Source organism: Myiozetetes cayanensis, unplaced genomic scaffold (genome assembly GCF_022539395.1).
Source record: "Myiozetetes cayanensis isolate MyiCay16 unplaced genomic scaffold, myiCay2020 scf30, whole genome shotgun sequence".
NCBI lineage: Eukaryota > Metazoa > Chordata > Aves > Passeriformes > Tyrannidae > Myiozetetes > Myiozetetes cayanensis.
Genome location: NW_026087522.1, coordinates 3,369,523 through 3,388,946, shown reverse-complemented (window position 1 = coordinate 3,388,946; position 19,424 = coordinate 3,369,523). Strand labels below are relative to the sequence as shown.

The 19,424-nt window shown below is 47.8% G+C and overlaps 3 protein-coding genes across 3 annotated transcripts in view; 2 read left to right on the top strand and 1 right to left on the bottom strand.

Annotated features, from left to right (window-relative positions):
- The first annotated feature begins 582 nt into the window (after positions 1 to 582).
- PLAT (plasminogen activator, tissue type) lies at positions 583 to 10,356 on the top strand. The gene is given in 14 exon segments (XM_050325709.1): positions 583 to 1,982; positions 1,984 to 2,013; positions 2,151 to 2,190; positions 2,594 to 2,725; positions 3,122 to 3,235; positions 3,594 to 3,768; positions 4,305 to 4,396; positions 4,657 to 4,831; positions 5,173 to 5,258; positions 5,662 to 5,857; positions 6,323 to 6,459; positions 6,554 to 6,694; positions 7,745 to 7,893; positions 8,717 to 10,356. Coding segments are annotated over 14 exon segments (1,659 nt in total). The 5' UTR covers positions 583 to 1,949; the 3' UTR covers positions 8,876 to 10,356.
- Positions 10,357 to 11,182: 826 nt separating this feature from the next.
- Positions 11,183 to 18,309, bottom strand: AP3M2 (adaptor related protein complex 3 subunit mu 2). Its single transcript, XM_050325710.1, has 8 exons — positions 17,697 to 18,309; positions 16,348 to 16,519; positions 15,715 to 15,852; positions 15,070 to 15,155; positions 14,504 to 14,637; positions 13,791 to 13,998; positions 13,205 to 13,349; positions 11,183 to 12,765 (listed from the first exon to the last, which is right to left on the bottom strand). The coding sequence occupies exons 1-8, from the start codon at positions 17,967 to 17,969 to the stop codon at positions 12,665 to 12,667; spliced, it is 1,257 nt and encodes a 418-aa protein (XP_050181667.1). The 5' UTR covers positions 17,970 to 18,309; the 3' UTR covers positions 11,183 to 12,664.
- A 709-nt stretch (positions 18,310 to 19,018) lies between these two features.
- Positions 19,019 to 19,424, top strand: part of KAT6A (lysine acetyltransferase 6A) — a 28,773-nt gene continuing 28,367 nt past the window's right edge. Inside the window, exon 1 of the mRNA XM_050326039.1 lies at positions 19,019 to 19,122. The gene's annotated coding sequence lies outside the window, so the exon portion shown is untranslated. The remainder of the gene's footprint in view (positions 19,123 to 19,424) is intronic.

Sequence of the window (19,424 nt, the reverse complement as noted above, 5' to 3'; positions counted from 1 at the left end):
CCTAAGATCAGCTCTTAAACTGATAACTCAGATTTGTCTGCCACACTTTGATAACTGAATACCTCGTGACCACATCCTGGTGAGTAGATCTTCATTTTCTAGGATGGGCAACAGCAGTGAACGTTTAACTCTCTGGTCCCCAACATGCTGTTCTTTATTTCTGTCTAAAGTTTCTTAGAAGTTTTGTTCATTTAACTCACGAGCTCCCCTGACTGTTTCTTCTCCCATGGCACTGTTCAGGGCATGCTTTGCTCCACATGCAGGACAGAGTCGCTCTGCCAAACATCTCTGCTCAGAGGACAGCAGCTTCTCTCGCGTCCTGCACTCGCTCCCTCCCGACACTCCGGACAGCAGCTGCCCGCCTGGACCATCCCCAGATGCTCGGGAAGGGGTGGGATGTGGACAGCACAGCTCGGGGAGTCTCCACCCCCTCGAGTGGAGCTGTAAGTAGGACAGGAGCTGTTCAGAGAAATCAGAGCAGAGACACAGAAAACACAAAAACAGACTGGTCTGGAAAGGAAATAATCAGAATACAGAAGAGAAAAAGCAAAAAGGTAGGTACTACTTTGTACCTGTTTCAAAAAGTGCATTTCCTGTTTTCAACATCAGTGGCAAAGTCATTAACTACTATTAAATATTATTATTTAATAAATCCCACTGAATCAGCATGATAGTTACCTAACTGAGCTATTGCCTTTCAGCTTTTGACGAGATTCATAATGTGGGTAAAGCTGCTAACTTTCAGTTGTTTCAAGAAAGCTGAAGCTTTCCTGAAAGGGCCAACAGCCTCAGGCTCTGACCCATTAAGCAAGGAGGAATCTCCTGCACAAAGAACATTAGCAAAAGAACTTAAACCAAAGGAGAAGTTATGGGCAAATATCTTGATGGTGAGGAGACCCAGAGAACTAGCTGAAAAAGAAAAGTTTATCTGATCTTTCTAGGAGGAGATCAGACTATGCCTCTCACCCCAGGTTCCAAACCAGGATAACCAGGAAGGACAAAGAGGAGGAGGAGCGGGGTCATCTTCAGTTCTCCCTAAACATGCTTCTCTTTAAATGTGGCCAAAACCGCAGGAGTACTGGGAATGATTCCCAAAACAAAGCCAGATTTTGAAATATCCATTTCCTCCAATGCTTTTAAAGACTACAGTATCTTTTGTTTGTTTGGGGTTTTTTTAACTCTTTCCCCCCAAACCAGAGGTCTGTCTGTTACATTTTTAAGGTATTATTCCACACTGGTAAGATAATGCTCACACTCTCACTGCTTAGAAGGGCTGTTATTAATCATAAATTAATAGGTAGGATTGTAAGTATTCTTGCTGCTGATTCTTCAGCAAAGAGAGACAAATTTAGGATATTGTATATCTTTTGTGTCCTAATGCACTTGAAAGTGCCAAATCAAAATGTTAGAACATCACATCTAAGTCTTGGACTTCTTGCTGTAGTATTTTCGATCGGAGAGGAAGCACAGGCTGCGATCAGAAGGCACACACTGTTTAGGGGAGTCCTGCCAGAAAGCACATTGCAGGTTTCTGCTTGGAGTCTTGTGAATGTGGTGTTTTTCAAACAGCCATATGGTTTCAGTTTGATGGGGCTTATCATTCAGAACATTCCAATGGACTGCTCTAAGCTGTACCTTTCCCAAAACTGAAAATAAACATCTGGCAACATCTGTTATCAGTTTTCTAAGTACAGTGGGACAGCAGCCTTCAGTGGATGGAGTGGCATCCCACATGGAGAGGTGGAAAGGAGCAGGAAAGGTGGCAGCACTATAAGCTGAGCTAGCCTGGACAGGGACAGCAGACATAAGGGCAAGAAAGGATGTGGCATGTGATGCAAACCAACTTTGGACAGACTATGAACTGCATTGTAAAACCCCTTTGCTCAACATCTTATTTTTTGTCTCTATAGATAACTTGAGATTTGGAGCTGATGTAGAAAACACTCAGAATGGAAGGCAAACTCCCATGTCTCCTCCTGCTGAGTGGGAGCAGTTGTGACTAGCCAGTGCCAGGTAAGATTTTTGTGCCTCTGGAGTGGCTTCCCTGATTCACATGACCTCAAGAAGAAGACTGACTCTCTGTAGACACTTGTTCTCTCAGTTACTTGAAGAGAGCAGTTACTCACAGAATTAACCTTCTTTGCTTGCAGGGCTTACTCACGCGTTTCAGACGGGGAGCCAGACCCAGAGGTAAGCCAGGAAACCACAACCCTGTGACCTGAAGCATGATGAACGTGGGAAGCAAATGATGCTGCAGGAATGATGCTGCTGAAAGCTGTTTGTCATGGTTATCTGAACGAGAGATTCAGAAGGCAAAATACCAGACCATTAGTACCATCCACAACTCAGTGAAGTTTTCCCCTCCCACTGCTCTTCTTCAGAGCAAACAAGGCTGGTCAGTAGTGGAATAGTAACTCCAGCAGCACAGCAGTGAGAGAGATGGGACAGCTGTGGTCTGAGGAGGGAAAGGGCAGCCCGTTAGACAGGTGCTCCCTTCACAGATATCTTCTCCTGGAAATAGAAGGGAGTCCTTTTACTCAGCCAGGTCTTTTCCCTGAATCTCTGAATGAGGATTTCCTTTCTCCAATTGCAGCCGTTTGCAAAGACAGTTCATCTGGAGAAATTTTCCAGCACAGGTGGACCTGGCTGAGGCTTTCAGGGAGCAGAATAGAGTACTGTAGGTGTGACAGCGGGCGGAGTCGCTGCCACACGGTGCCTGTCAGAGGTGAGTATGACAAAGGAAAAGAGAAAGGGAATGGTGAGGGATGAGAGATTGTCCATCTAATCACCCTAAAGAACTCCACAGTCAGGGCCAGAGTTATTGCACAGAAAATTTGGCTTGAAATAGGATAGAAATGAAAATACCAATATACTCTGACTCAGGCAGGACTGAGTGGGAGTGTGCAAGGGGCTGGGCAAGCGTCCTAGTAGCATATGTGGAGAGAATGGAACAATGTCAGCACTGCACAAAAAGCCTGTAAGCACATGGCAATACCAGTTAGGTGGGGAAAAACAGAACAAGCTAAAGGAGACTGACAGGAAAGGAGAGCTGTGTATACATTGCCAGCTTCTTGCTTCTGTGAAAACTAACAGTATTTCCTGGCTTTTGCTTATTCCACAGCCTGCACTAGAAATAAATGCTACAATGGGGGCCAATGTTCACAGGCATATTATTCCCCACAGCTCTTCATCTGCCAGTGCCACCAAGGTTTCTCAGGGAAGCAGTGTGAAATAGGTGAGTACAGCACATCAGTTCCTGTGAACAGTGACTGGGTTGAGCTAGGCAGTGCAGAAGGATGAGGCATCCAGAAGCTCCTGCTGTATTCTAGGCTCTCTGTTAAGTTGCCTCTTTTTATTCTAAAACTAATACTACAAAGAACTTTTAAGGACACCTGGGCTGTTCTCAGCATCTCTTAATAAAACTCTAAGTTTTGTAGCTAAAGACACTTTTGTATACACTTACAGTCTGCCTGACAAGGTGTTTTCACTGACTTACCAGACGACATCTGAGAGCCAAGTTTAAACAGAACAGGGACTGGGGAACAGGGTTGGTATGTTGTCCTTCCAGTAACATTTTGTTCCCTTTTGTTCAGATACTGAAGTTAAATGCTACAAAGATGCTGGAGTAACATACAGGGGTACGTGGAGCGTGACAGAGAGTGGAACTGAATGTTTAAATTGGAATAGCAATGACTTGATGGACTTGACATACAATGGCCAAAGAGCAGATGCTGCTGAGCTGGGATTAGGCAATCACAACTACTGCAGGTGAGGGGCTGATGGCCACAGATCAGAGGAATCAGCCCATTCAAAGAGCTTGGAGCAAAGCAACAGCTGTTTGCTGTAGTCTGATACCAAGCAGGTGCAGATATGGCCCAGCACATGAGCAGCAATTGCAACTTCTGGAGGCATATCTGAACTTCAGATCTATCTAGATATATGCTTATGACAGGCTAAAAGATGCAGATATCTCTCATCCCACAGGCTTTCCCTTGTCCTTTCTCAGTGCCTAAAACTCCGTTTGAAATTCAGTTTCCTGCAGCTCCAGGTCCCGATCAAAACTGTAAAAATATCGTGCTTTGTGCACATGAACTAAACTGCACAAGCATGCTGTCCACCCCTGCTGGCTACTGGCCATCTCACCTCCACCTCCATGTACTCCACAGTTAAAACAGGAATCCAAACACTTCTGATGGGTCAGTCCATGTCCTCACTGCAGAGCAGGATGAAGCTACTGAACCAGATGGCAGACACGGGACTGCTGACAACAGCTTTGTAACAATGCATAATATCATCACTTTCAGAAACCCAGATGAGGACTCCAGACCTTGGTGCTATATCTATAAAAGGGGAAAGTACACCTGGGAACACTGCAGTGTGCCCTCCTGTTCAAAAGGTACGTGCAGGGGGACAGGGAAAGGACTTTGGAGTTTCCATTATTCACTGCATGTATAAGGGCTCGCTGTAGACTCGTGCTGTTTCTGTAGCCTGAAAAGCTGAGACTCTCATGTTAAATTATATGTAAGCTTTTAATGCATATGACACCCAAGAGACTGAGATGTGTCTGGTTAATAGAGAGATGCCTTGACAAAAACCACACTTAGGAATGACTGAAGGGTTCCATCTGGGGGTTAATGTGCAGCTTTCTCGTTGAAGTTACGAGCACCAGCTGCAGATCTGGGAGAGGCACAGACTACCGAGGCAGCCACAGTGTTACCAGTTCTGGAGCTACCTGTCTGAAGTGGAATTCTGGAATCCTTTTCAACAAGCGATTTACTGCTTGGAGAACAGATGCTTACCAGCTGGGCCTTGGTAGTCACAATTTCTGCAGGTATGTATCGGGTATAGAATAAACAAAATCCCACCAAACTGTCTCGTGGTACTCTTAAGGAGGGGGTTTAGTCTGTACCTGGCTTATTAAAGCACAGGAAATAAATACATTCCTGCTGGAAATGAAGCTCACTTGCAATAGTAATTTTGTTCTGCCTGGCCTATCTCTGCTTCTCTAACATCAGACTCCATATATGCAAATTCCATGTGCCCTCAGGGCCCTCTGTATCTCTAGAAAAATCAAAAAGAATACACTGGGGTTGCAATCTGCCACCTTAAGATCTCCACAAACTCCCTACAGATCTGATAATACAAAGAGCTCTTCTCTTTCCTGTGCTGCAGGAATCCTGACAATGACAGCAAGCCCTGGTGCCATGTCCTGAAAGGAAATCAGCTCACATGGGAGTACTGCAATGTGCCTACTTGCTGTAAGGATACTAACACTCCTGATTCTTCTCTTTCCTTGAGGCATTACAGTCCTGCATGCCATCTGTATTAAACTCAAGCCTCTTACAGTAAAATAAGAGCTGGAGGGAAAAAAAAAAAAAAGGTTTTTGGAGTAGGAAGAGATTCTGTAGCTCCACTCTCGCAGAAGTGCCTTTCCTTCTGCCAGAAGGGAAGACTGCAGAAATGGAGGACAGGAAAGGCAGGGTTTCCTTACTGTATTTTTCAAATCCGAACACAAGTTTCCTAGGAAACAGGAGTGAGTCAGATACTAAACAGTTCACAGCAGGCTGCCTGAACACGCTCTGGTGACTAACAGGCTCTTAACCCAAACTTGGAGCCGGAGTGCCTGCACAAAAAGCCTATTTCTGGGTCTGTCATCCCCAGCCACCTGTGGCTTACGGCAGCGCAGGGCCCCGCAGTTCAGGATCAGAGGAGGCTCCTCCGCAGACATCGCAGCCCACCCCTGGCAGGCTGCCATCTTCGTCACCTACCGCCGGCTGCCCGGGGAGCACTTCCTCTGTGGAGGGACTCTCATCAGCTCCTGCTGGGTTCTGTCAGCTGCTCACTGTTTTGAGGAAGGGTAAGTTGAGGATTCAGCACTATCTGGGGGAAAAAAATAACCTGGAAAATGGAAGCATCCAGTTTAGCCTTGGAGAAAACCCTCTTTATCCCAGTAAGCCAGTCTGCACTCAAGATTATGGTTAATTGTGCTGAGCATTACAGAGAGGCATTTATTGTGCAAACTAGCAGCATGGCTCTAAGGTACCACAGCAGAATATCAAATAGCAGAAGAACAAAGTTGTCAATACACACGCAGAGCCATCTGAAACTTGAGAACAGCAAGGGGCTGGCAGAGGAGCTTTGCCATGATGGTTGTAAGCAAATAGCACAGAAATGAAGCCAAATAGGTCACCTGAGGTCAAGCTGCCTGGGTAACAAAGTAGTAATAGTGCTAAAATGAGAAAAGCAGAAGTTCAAACAACTCATCTTGAAGGGAAGGGTCCCCTCTAGTTAACATGAGAACAGAGACTCTCTTGTTCTCCAGCTTTAGTACAAATCAGCTGAAGATTGTGCTGGGTAGGACTTCCCGAACCACTCCCGAGGAAAACGAACAAACGTTTCAAGTGAAGAACTACATTGTCCATCGGAGATTTGACCCAGAAAATTTCAACAATGACATTGGTAAGAACTTTTCTGACCTTGTGGCTGGAAAGCTCACGGTTGGCTCCAGTTTAATAGTGGTTAATGAAGTGAGGATCGTTTTCTCCCTCCTCAGCTCTGCTGCAGCTGAGCTCAGATGCAGAAACCTGTGCTGTTGAGACAGACACTGTGCGAGCTGCCTGCCTCCCCACGCCAGAGCTGCAGCTGCCTGACTGGACCGAGTGTGAGATCTCTGGCTATGGCAAAAATGAGGAATGTAAGTAGAAGATACATGTCTACACGCAAGTCTGTCCAAAGCTTGAGTCCCCTGCCCTCCAAGAACTCAAGCCTTTAGTGTTACTGAATGTCTAATGTATCATATTGGCTTATATGAGCACCACAAAATGGATGTGTAAGTAGGAGTTACTCAAAAACCAGTTTTGCTGTAAGTTATTTCATTCATCCGAGTTCTCTCAGCTGTATGGGCCAGTAGAGTCTTCCTTGATACTCTCCACAGTACAAAACCAAAAACCTGGCACAATGGATAAGGTAGGAAAGACAGCAGATTTGCAGTCACAGCTGCCACATTTCTGCTGTACTCAGTACTTTCAGATATTGTAGTTTGGACAGAAATCCATTCCTGCCAAGGTTTGATGTACCTACCATACAGGTGCAGATTTTTAAAGAGCTTTTAAAGCTTGTCCTCAGCACTGTTTACAGGGAGTACAGGATAAACTCTTTGAGAGGGAAGGATGCTGCAACTGTAACTCAAAACTAGACTGAATAACAACAATCTTGCCAACTTTCAGTTTTGTGCAATTGCAGCTGTACATAAACCCAGTATCCAAACCAACCAACCAACCAAATCTCTTCCATTCCAAAATAAGTGTAAATTCCTATCCAGTTACTCAGTGTTGTGTACGACAAGGCATCTGATTTTTGTTAGTGCAAGTCTAATATTAAAAAGTTAGGACCCTGTTTCATACAGTTCAGGCATTTTCATAGGCAGTTCCTGTGACTTCATTTCGATTGATGTAACTGTGTAAAGATGACTTATCCACCCAGCAGTCTTTAATTTGGAGCCTAGAAAAACCTCTTTAACTTACTAAAGCCTCCTGAAGAAACAATATTCTCTCTCATTTAGATTTAAGCTGTTCTCACTGGCCAAGTGGAACACCCAAAGACCCTCTGGCAGGAAAATGTTTGTTTAGCCACTGAGCTACTTCTGTTTACGCTCCTCTAGGCTGCAGAAACCAAACGGCAATGTTTTTAAAACATGTATGTGCATACACAGACATAGGTAAGTGTATTGTTGTTTTCCTTCCAGTTTCTCCGTTCTATTCAGAGCAGCTGAAGGAAGGCCATGTCAGGCTGTTCCCGGCCAGCCGCTGCACGGCACAGCACCTGGACAACCGCACAGTCACAGACAACATGCTCTGTGCAGGAGACACGAGGCACCTTGATGATGCCTGCAAGGTAAACCCTCCTCTTCTCTTTCCCTTGCCCCTTTCTTTTCTCTGTCCCTGGTAGTCTGAGCTAACCAAACAAAACACTTCAGAAAGTCGCTCAAAGAAGTTGTGCCTCTGCCTACGTGGCAGTTCCAGGCGACTTTTGTTGAACAGAACAGAACTGCTGGCTCCTCTTTTTCCTTCCCCTGCCCCTTGTAGATGGGAAGGCTGGGCACACCTGACCAATCAAACCAGAGCAACACAGGCTGAAAATCCCAAATACAGGAAATTCCACAAAACTGAACAGGAAAATCCACCCCAGCATTTCCTAATATTTTCTGTTATGTGAGCATGCAAAACACTCAGCAGGAGGTTCTGGAGGAGGAAGGGGGTGCCTCTCTACTGAAAAGTAGAGAAAAGAAAAATAAAGGCTGCAAGATGGTGGAGAAGGAACAGCTATGACATGAGGAAAAGGGAGGGTGTGCATTCCCTCCACAGCTGTTCTGTTTGAACAGCTCTTCAATAATTTTGCTTCACTGTGACACACAGCCTTCCTCTTCTTATCAACATCTCACCTACTTTTCATAAACAAGTACCATACAAAGTTAGACACTTTAGTTTACATCTCCTTTGGGTCTCCCCCCCCCATCCCGAGGAGCATTGAGGGAGTCTGGAACACAGGAGAGATTTATGTAAAAGTGCTGTTCCTGAGAGCTCTTGATTTGTGAGCACGCTACAGAGGACATTTCTGCAAACACTAGTGCACCACCAAAGACAATGGGAGTGAAAAACCAACACAGAAACAAACAAACAGAAAAGGAAATTGTTACTAATCTTCTGCTTCTCTGCAGGGCGACTCTGGAGGGCCCCTGGTGTGTATGAAGGATGAGCGCATGCACGTGATCGGAATCATCAGCTGGGGGATCGGCTGTGGCCGCAAGGACATGCCTGGTGTTTACACAAACGTGAGTCGTTACCTTGGCTGGATTCAGGACACCACAAAACCCTGAGAAAGAAACATGAACTCTTGGCAGTCTCGTGGTCGTGCCCTCACAACTTCCCTCTGGTGCCTTAAGGATGCTGACAGGGCTTCCTGTTTGTCCACAGGATCGTGACTTTCAGTACAAAGGGAAGACAAACTGCAGTGCGTGAGAAGGGCACATTCCCAAATCACCCTCCTTTCCATATTACAGGTTACCAGAAACTAATCCTCCTTTCCCCCCAACATCCCCAAGCTTTCTACTTGCATCAAATCATGAGTACAATTTAAAATCAATTTTGGGCCAAAAGAGTAAACCAAGAGAGAAGAACATCATGTATCCCTGAAGCAGATATGTTGTTTGGGAAATGGCTGTAAACTGAAGGCAAAGAGGACAGATCTAATTTCCTGAAAGTTCATTTCCCTTCTTACTTGGCTGTAAAATTGGAAAACATTCTAGTCAGACTTAAGCTCTGTCCTTATAACATTTGACTTGAGTAATTTAAGCTGGTTTCAGCTTGACTGCAATAGAAAGAACAATGCTGTTGGCATATTTCCAGATCAATGTACTACTTATTTTTTCAGTTTGGAACTAATTAATTAACCGAGTCTGAGCTTAAACTCTCTGAGCAAATCCAGGATGGCATGCTTATTAGAACATTCTATTCTTCCACGTGCTTTTTCTCCTGGTAAAGGAATAAGTAAAAATATTAACATCAGCCTGATCTGCCACAGAATCAGTGCATACTTTTTGACTATTAAATTTCTATGCATTATCATCTGATATGAAAGTAAAAGTTCTTTTTTCAGTGCAGTGGGGCAGAACAAAGGACAAGTGTAATGGTGGCAGTTTTAAGTGCCTGCTAGATTTACATCCACAAGTAAAAGGCCAAATCACATGTCACAAGGCTGCCTTTGTCCTTTAACAGAAGACAGGGCAGGTACAGCCAATCTGCATGAACCAGACCCTCAGTAATCAGCTTTACTGCCTCGCACTGCAGCTGCCATGTGACACTGAGTGGCATCTGTGCACATCCCAGGAGCCAATCTTTTGTCCAACTGCTTTATAAAGAGAAAGCAGGTGTAACTACTGTTTTACAAAAGGAAAACACTATACTGAGTCAGTTCAACAGCAGCTCCCATATTCCAGCCTGTGGAAGGGAAAAAAAAACCCAAGATGTTTTTTAGTGTAGAATCAGTTCAGGGTTTTGGTGTAATTTTTTTTTAATTGTTGATAATTTTACTAAGTATTAATGTTGAGAAAAATACAAATTTATTTCCATTCATCTCCCCTAAACCCATTTCCAAGTGCTCTTGTGCCTCACTCTCCTGGCATTCCCAAGCCTGCCAAATACCTGCAGCCTGTAAAACAGTCAAAACTGTTCCACTGAGTAACACAAGTTAAGTGTCCTCAGGAACACTTGTTTCGTAATTCAAACAGTCTATTAAATACAATATTTGAACTCAATGTGATCTAACAGCCACTAATAAAATGTTTTCATCTTTACAACATCAACTTTTCCACTTCTTATCCTGTTTTTATCCCTGCTTGTCCTCTTCCAGGACACAGTAGCACCATCTTTAGACAAGGTCTAAGAATAGCCACTGCCATCTGCTTGCTTACTTTCCTCTGACTTTGCAGTTGCTATTGTCATATTCAAGGTCTTTCAGAACTCGAGTCAGCACCAGCATTTATGGTGACTGAGGTACACAGCTACACCTCATGTTTCCTCCTCAGAAGTCCTATCTACCAACTCATGTCATTCATGCTGCTCCCCAATTCCCCCTTCTGCCCTGCTTCATCTTTTATCCCACAGGACCTTGCAGCCGTCTCAGACTGGTACAGAAAGCCTGACACAAGGGCCAGATGCCTTTGTGTACATAACAAACCTTTCAAGACCTTGAGTAACGTGAATCACTTCTGCAGGGAAGAAAAGATCCTTTAAAAAGCAAAGCTACAAAGCCAAAGGACAGTACTTGAGGAGCAGCAAGGTGGTGAGGTATTTCATTGTCTTCATAATCAAAGCACTATCCTGAGCCTGCTACCCTACCCAGTCAACAAAAACGGTTCAGCTGCACTCGTAAAGACATTTTCACTGAGATTCCAGGAAATGTTCAGCAATCCTGGGAAACACTAAGAAAAATTACCAAGAAAGTAATGAATTTTAGCTTGTCAGACAGTGACTTGGTCCCTGGCTTACAATCCCAAATGCATAAAGACATTTATCTCCCTAAGGCACCCACTATTCACAATCCAATTGGCATAGTTTACCTTCCTCCTCAAACACCAACCATATTTCTTGTAAAGCCTGCACAAACCACACTGAAATGACACAGATGACATGTAAAAATTAATTTTATTGATGCCCTCGTTGAAGGTTTTATTTGCACTGAACATGCTCAGCAGTAATGTCACCTCAGCAGGTGCCACCTGCTGTGGCATCCTCTGGAGCCTGGGAACCTGCAGCTCCACAAGCAAGATGCCACTCACCCACTGCAAGTCTCCATCACACACCCACCACAATGGATCCATCCCTCCTTTAGGGGCTGTACGTGCTGGACTCCACAGCCACACGTGTGTGGTCACAGGTACAGCAGCTCAGGGACAAGTTCTGCTCCCACAGAGACAACACACTGGCACGTGGTGGCCAAAGAGCCTGTTACAGACAATACCAGCAGTGCAGGTGCCTCCCATCTCCTATTTCTGTTCTACAGAGGGAGGAAACACAGGCTGGGATGGGCAGATGGAGCAACAGCTCCTGCAGAGGAGGTGGTCCCAGGGAGCAATCCTTGAATCCACTGCACAGCACCTGACTGGTACAGAACTGGAATGAGGTAGGACAGGCAGGAACACTACGAAGGTACCAGGTCACAATTACATCAAAGGAGGACATCAGTGAGCAGGAGAACAGCAGTATTGCCTTCATTTGCAGTAGGAAAGCAGTGGCAGAAAGAGATTCCAACAAGTTACTAGGACAGTGATTATCTTCATTTACTCACAGCTGCAATTTCCAGCACTGCTGTGTCTTCACAAAAATTCCCCTCCCTGTCTCTTCTCAGTCTCCCAAGCAGCTGGGAGAATTCCTACCTTCAAATACTGATGAAATAACATGAGCAGTCACCACACATCAGTTACAAGATTTGAATGCATTGTTCAGAGATTTAAGATACTTAATGACCAAGATGGCTTATGAAGTATTTAGAAGAAGCATCCACTTCTTCCCTTCCTCCCTCTGTGGCACCATTCCCGATCTCAGGCTTCTCAGCTATCCTAGGTGGAACAATCTACCCTTCCACTTTCTCCAGCCCCTTTGAGGCAGAGAGACAAGATGATTTCCCTGCTGCCAAGAACTATACAGCTCTCCATCCTAACACACAGTGATGGAGAAGGGCAGGTGATGATCATCATACTGGAGCTGAAGTTTGTGGAAATTCAACTTTGGATTGTCTACAAAGGGATAAAAGCCAACCAAAATACAAAGAGGAGGAGATACAAAAGGCAATAAATACCGGGAATTTCCTCTAAGACAGCAAAATGAAGGTGATACAAGCTTACACAGTTGACTCACTGATCCCAAGGGACCTGAACACCTCTCCCATCCACTATTACTCCAAAGACTTCAGGACTCAGCTAGAGATGAGGTGGTTTCGGGTCAACCTTACCTTTCTCTGCTTTCCAGCAGTCTTAGCACTTGCTTTCCTGCTCATGCTACTACAGGCAAGGGAGCAACCCTAAAGAGATGGATGGGGAAAGAGGCTGCCTCCAACAGCCAGGGACAGGGGAAACAGGAGAAGTGCTCTTCCTCACTGTCAGGATCCTCTAGGTTCGCACTTGGAACTTGCCAGCCTTAGTCATGTATTTTATCCCCTTGAACGGCTTGTACTTCTCCCCATACATGTCCAAGCGATTCACCTTCAGTCCTAAAGGCAAACAAACACAGCATGAGACTGATGCTGCCACAAACAGAGCAGACAGGCCTTCAGGAGAAAGGGACAGAAGGTGACACTAGAGGGGCAGAAAGCACAGGGCAAGTTTTAACAAGCAGTGAACAGGACAGAGAAAAGCTGACAACTGCCTAATGTCAGAATCATTCTTTACAATTCTTTACAACAAAACCATACCCTAAAATTCTTTATAGCTCTGTTAGCACCAAATGCAAGGAAATGTAGATAAACTGCTTTCCAGAGCACCAGAAAGAACAAATCCATGTACCTGTAGTCAAAGCAGACAATTTTTTGCTTGTAGAACATGTTTCAGGTAGGAGGTACTTTAGAAGGCCTGCAAAGCTACTTCAGCTACATGCAGAATGAGCACTGGTGCAGCAGAGAGCATCCCCTCCTTTACTTGACAGTCACTTACCAGAGATAGCCAGCTGCTGAATTTTAAACTGCAGATTAATGGTGGGGTTTTCATCTGGCTTTGATGTCCCAGCTTGCAGGCTCACACTACCCTTCAGGCTTGGCAGCTTCTGGGGGTTTATTTTCCCCACATCCCATGACAGTAGCTGAAAGGAACAGAAAATTCAGCAGTGAAACAGAAATGCTGTAACACCCTCTAAAGGGTGTGAAAAATGTCTTTTTCTTAGTAACTCACCTTTCATATTGGACAGACACAGGCTGAAGGAGCAGATACCTCCCAAAAGCCTTCCAGGAATGATATTGCCACTACTTGTGCTAAAGGCCCCATGGACAAGCCCATCAGATTTAAATTTAAATTAACCCAAACCACAAAAACAGAACACCCCAGACCAAATCAAAACCCATCAACCAACCCTCAGCGTTGGCCAAGGACCAAGCCCAACATGCAGCACTAGGCATGACAAGTAGGTGTGCAGAAGTTTGTAAGGCACTCCTGGAAATGTCCACGGAGGCAGGAACAGCTCGACTGCATTTTCTTAAAAACTAAAAAAAAAAAAAAAGTATCTAATTTCTACCTTGGCTCTCACCTTTGTAACTGGATCAAAGACATGTGTTCCCTGAGAGGGTGTAAGGGTCATATTTAACACACTTTTTGGCATCTGGCTGGTGACCATCACTCCCTCCACGGTCTTGCCCATGGTCTGCTTTGGCCCCACAGTGATCTCAAACCGCCCCAGGGAGCTGCTGTCACGGAAACTGATGTTGTGCTTCACGTAGACAGGAATTGCCACAAGACTGGAATAGAGACAGAAACGGAAAGCCCTTGTCCACCTCTCACCTTCGTATTTGCTTTTCCCAATGCACTGAAAACATTGGGAACCAATCTCCCTAAAAGAGAAGGAAATCCTACACCCATTTGTTTGATCTAAGGGCAAAGTCAGAATCCCATTCTCAAGTCTTAATTACAATTCTCTTCATCTTGTTTTAGAATAAAAGTTTTTTATAAGCACAGGAAATCAACAGCTTGATTACTCCCCACTGCCTAATTCTTTCCCTCTCTACTTTATTTATCTGCTACTAGTCTTTGAAAAATGCTGGCTGACCAAAAAGAAATTACAGAATCACTGCTCCAAACAAGGAGAAAATGTGTTTTAAAAAAGGAAAAATGCAAGTTATTGTGCCCCTCTACTTTATTTGGCACAACACACCACCTGATCTTTAAAAGTTCCCTTTTTTTCATCCTCTCCCTGGCCAGAAAGATCCAAATTTCACAACTCACAGCACTACATTCATCACCTACTTCTGAGCACTGACATGGTAGGAGAGCAAGCGAAAATTTCCATCGGGTGGAATGAAAGAGAGAATTCTTTCCGACTCCCAGCGCTTGAAACGCACACAGGGGTGGAAGCTGACATCGTCCAGCAGCCGAGGGTTCTGCAGCAAAGACAAAGTCACGAGCTTTGTGAAGGCAGTTCCGCCTCAAAGGACCTCCTCTGCCTCTCCATCTTCTGTCCTGAAGGGCCCACCACGTGACACACTCTGACCACCTGAAGGTGCCTGCATTCAGACATGGGAAACTGCTTGATGCTGCTGTATCCGTGGGAAAGCAGCACTCAGTAACCTCTGTCCTTTCTTAGTGCATTTTTTATCCTATTTTAGAAAATTTAATCATGTTGAATAATTGCACTGATACATACTCATGAAAAAGATGGCCCTTCATATCTGCCTAAAGCACCACTAAAGACTCAAAAACTTAAGTCACAGATTCTGATGTGCTGGAATCTGTCAGTGTAAGACAGATCTCAGCAGCAGGGCTGGGAAATGCTTTTCAAATTACTTCAGTAGAGATACATCCTTGAGCTTTACCATAAAGGAGAGGGTAAGGTCTGGCATCCCAGTCAGCTTGACACAAGCATCTATCACCCCTTGGATTTCGGCAGTAATCGTGGAACCTGCAACAATAAACAATAAAAGCAATAAAGCAAATAAAAACAATAAAGCAAACACAGCTGGTTATGTGAACCTGATCAAAAAAAATAAAGTGGAAAAACCCTCAGTGGGGAGGAAGGAAATCTATTATCTTTATGACATGTCATGGTTCATTATGCTGCCTGCTCAACATTATTCTCATTCCCAACGACTCCTCTAGAAGATGCAAACAGTTAAGGACAGCAGACCCCAGCAATGTCCATTTTAATGGCCAAAGACAACAGCTCCCAACTCTAACAAGACTAAGATGCACAAATACTAAAGAGAAAGAATATTCACTCATCTTCTATTTTCCCAATACAAAATTGCTTATGAGACCTCAAGAAGAAGGACAAGTGAAAATCTTGGTACCTCTGTAAAATTTTTGACTGAACAGCACATACAAGATGGCAGCAATGCAGAGAGAAACAGAAACAGGGCTTCCCACACTAGAGGAAGGTGACCCTCTTCGAAAACCCAACTCTCTCTTCAGGCACCCTCAGGACGAGTTACCCTCATGTCAGCCAGGAGCAACTTCCATACCTGATTTGTCGATGATTGCATCGATCTCCTCAATCACATCAAAATAGGCCTCGTTGTTGGTGTATTTTACACCAGTGCGTCTCCAAGGCACCACTGAGAGCTGCCCAGTGGGAAGCTGGTCACCCACATTGGTGCTTCCTGGGAAAAGAAAGGCAACCACAACCACCCCAGAGGTCAGACAGTGCTCCACGAGTCCCCCAGCTTACAGAACTTAATTGCAATTAACCCCCGAGCACCTCTGTTTCTTTGTAGGGGAGCAATTACTCTTTGAGACTCACTGTATTCTAGAGTTTACGCCTCTCTTACATCCAGCTCTAAAACACACCCCAGCAAGAAATGGGCAGGTGTTAACAGGTGTGTAAACTCACAGCAAACTGACATCCTGGGAGTAACGTCATGGCTGTAAATGGAAATGGAATCTGACTGTTGCAGCTAAAAAAACCCAAACCAACCCAAACCCAAAGTGCAGCTGGTGCTGAAATTGGAAGGAACCCCAAGCAAAGCACTAACACACCTGTGCTGCAGTTTAGAATGGTAGGGAACGTAAATTTCCCTCACCTGTGTCCTAATTTACTTATGCAGGAATATTGCCACCTGGATTTGCCCGTTTATCTGCTTTTTGTTTCCCTGTACCTGTGATGGTGTTGACGACCGTCCGCAGGATAGTAGGAGGTTTTATCAGTTCCTTAAGAATATTGGACTCTGTTGCCAATGGAAAGCCATTGTCCAGCATCTCCTCCAGCACCTCATAAACCACCACAACATTGTCCTTGATTATCAGCTCTGAACACACCCCAAAATAATCCTGTGCAAAAGAAATAATCACTCAACAGTTGCTGAAAGAGAATCTTCCTGATCATTCAGTCCTGTGTCCTCCCACACAGGAATAAAATCCAGCTTCTTCTTGGAGGAGGTGAAACAACACTGAAACTCCACATATCTCTGCAAGCACACCAGGCAGACTGAGCACTCCAGCAGACATGTACAGCTCTGAGCACCCCTCTGCCACTGCCCCATCCCCACATCAGCACTCCCAATTAATTCAGCAACTTTTAAAACTGAACATTTAATTTCCTTGTAGTCTTACTCTATGTGGACTTCACACATCTTTCAGGAGAGAGCACGAACACACACCTGAGCTTCTGGTTAGTTACAGCAATTCAGGAGAACAGACATTCTGCACAAAGCACGAGTAACAGAGACTGTGACAGCAGAGAACTCCTGTCCTGCACTACCAGCACCAGTTCTTTTTCAGGTATATCAGATTTTAAAATATGGCCAGGCCAGTGAAGACACACATCTTGTACCCTAAGAGAAACCAAAACCTAAAGGTCTGACAGGATCCATTTCTGGCCTGAACAGCCAATCCACAGTGAAACACAACTCAGAATACTCTCACATCTTGACTGGCATCTGGAAGGAAGAGCTCACATGACACTTGTTTGACCAAGCACCACATTTCCTGTGTTCCATCAGGGTGCTGGTCACAAGACATCTCAAATCTGAGCAACACAGCCCTGCTGTTGGCAGGCAGAAGGACAGACATCTTTACCATTTTCTTACAAAGACCGTGTCCACCAGAGCCCAGAGGGAACAGGGCTGCTCTGGGGCTGTCACTACAACCCACTTTTTAGGAGGATTCCAAGAAGCATCCCCAGATGTGAGCACAGGGGCTGGGTGTCACTAACTGACTAAAGCACGTCAAAAAGCTCCTTGTGAGCACAAGGTCAGCTTGGTCTTAGTTCCAGCTGCCAGAGCAGGAACACCAGAAGGACTGCTTAAAGGTCCTTCCCCTGAGCGCGGGTGGATCCCGAAGCCACGGTAATTCCAGGCAGTAAACCCCCAAGCACCGCAAGCCCGTGTCTGTTCCCTCGCCACTGCAGGACGAGAGTGAAGGGACAGGAGAACAGAGCAAAGCGATGGCTGCGGCACAGGAGGGCTCTGCCCGCCCTCCCCGCCCATCCCCGGCCCCGCGGCCGCACCTGGAACGTGTCCACGACGCGGTGCAGGAACTCGATGACGAAGAGCGGCGGCACCTCGCTCTGGATGACGGCCACGAAGAAGATCTTGTGGCGGTACACGCTGAGCAGGTAGTGGTGCGGCGTGGGGATCACGGGCGGCACGTTCTCCGCCTCCGAGGCCCGCTCCTGCGCCTCGAAGAAGTAGTCACAGACCGAGCGGCTCACCACGCTCTTCCAGTGCTTCTCCAGGAAGATGTCCCCGGCGGCGTTGATCAGGAACAGGCTGTGGATCATGGCTGCGCTGGGCTGGGGGGCGCTGGGACCGGGGCTGCTGCTGGGCCAGGCTCTCCCGGGCCGGGCTGAGCTGGGCTCTCTGGACCGGGCTCTCGGGGTCGGGCTGTGCTCTCCGGGCCAGGCTGAGCTGGGCTGGGCTCTCTGTGCTCTCTGGGCCGGGCTGTGCTCTCCGGACCAGGCTGAGCTGGGCTCTCTGTGCTCTCCGGGCTGAGCTGGTCTCTCTGGTCTCTCCGGGCTCTCTGTGCTCTCCGGGCCGGGCCGGGCTGAGCTGGTCTCTCTGGTCTCTCCGGGCTCTCTGTGCTCTCCGGGCCGGGCTGAGCTGAGCTGGGCTCTCTGTGCTCTCCGGGCTGGGCCGGGCCGGGCTGAGCTGGTCTCTCTCTGTGCTCTCCGGACCGGGCTGAGCTGGTCTCTCTGTGCTCTCCGGACCGGGCTGAGCTGGTCTCTCTGTCTCTGTGCTCTCCGGGCCGAGCTCGGCCGGGCCGAAGCGAGTCCCCCGCGCGCGCTCCCGGTACAGGCCCCGCCCTCCGGCGCGCGGGGAGACACACGCCGGTCTCCGTGGGCGGGGCCGGCAGCGAGCGCTGCTATTGGCCGACGGGAGGCGCGCGCCCGGTGACGCACGGGGTGGTGCGCGCGTGCTGAGCCCCCGGCACGGCGGCGGGAGCGGGATCGGGAGCGCGCCCGGCGGCGCCCACGGGGCTCGTGTCCGAGCCCACCTCCCTGTCCCGGCTCCTATTTCCCTGCCCCCGCTCGGCCGGCAGGGGGCGCTCTCGGCCCGGACCCCCCTTTCCCCGCCGCAGTCTCTCACGGGTCCTCAGGGGTCTCTGTTCCAGAGCAGAGCTCGGGGATGTTCCAGAGCAGAGTTCAGGGATGTTCTAGAATAGATCTCGGGGCTGTTCCAGAGCCGATCTCCGCGATCCCCCCTCAGCCCCGCCCGCGGTGCGGCAGCCGCGGCTCCTCAGCGCCCCCCGGCGGCCGCGCGCGCCCCTCGGCGCTGTTCCCGCGCGCCCCCCTCCTCCCACCGCGGGCTGTTCCGGCCCGCGCCGCCCCCTCCCGCCCGCCGCAGCGCGCCGGGCCCAAGATGGCCGCCGTGTCAGTTTCGGGCTTCGCCGCCGTCCGGCCTTCGCCCGCCGGGCCCCGGCGCTCGCGGACCTCGGTGAGTGGCGCCGGCGGGCCGCGCCGACTCGGGCGGCTGGCGCCGGGGACTCGGGGCGGGCGGGCGGCGGGCCCTGCGGGCTGGGGACGGGGAAGGCCCGGCGGGCGCTCCAGGCTCGCGGCCTGTTCCGGCCCCGCCGCCGCTCTGCGCCAGGCCCGGCCCCGCCGCCTGCTCCCGCGGCTCCCGCCGGGCCCGCGCCCCGGGCAGGCGGCGGCCGCGGCACGGCGCGCGGGAGGCGGGCGGAGCGGCCGGGCGGTCGCGGGCTGAGCTGCGCTCCGCTCGCGGCGCGGGAGGAGAGCGCG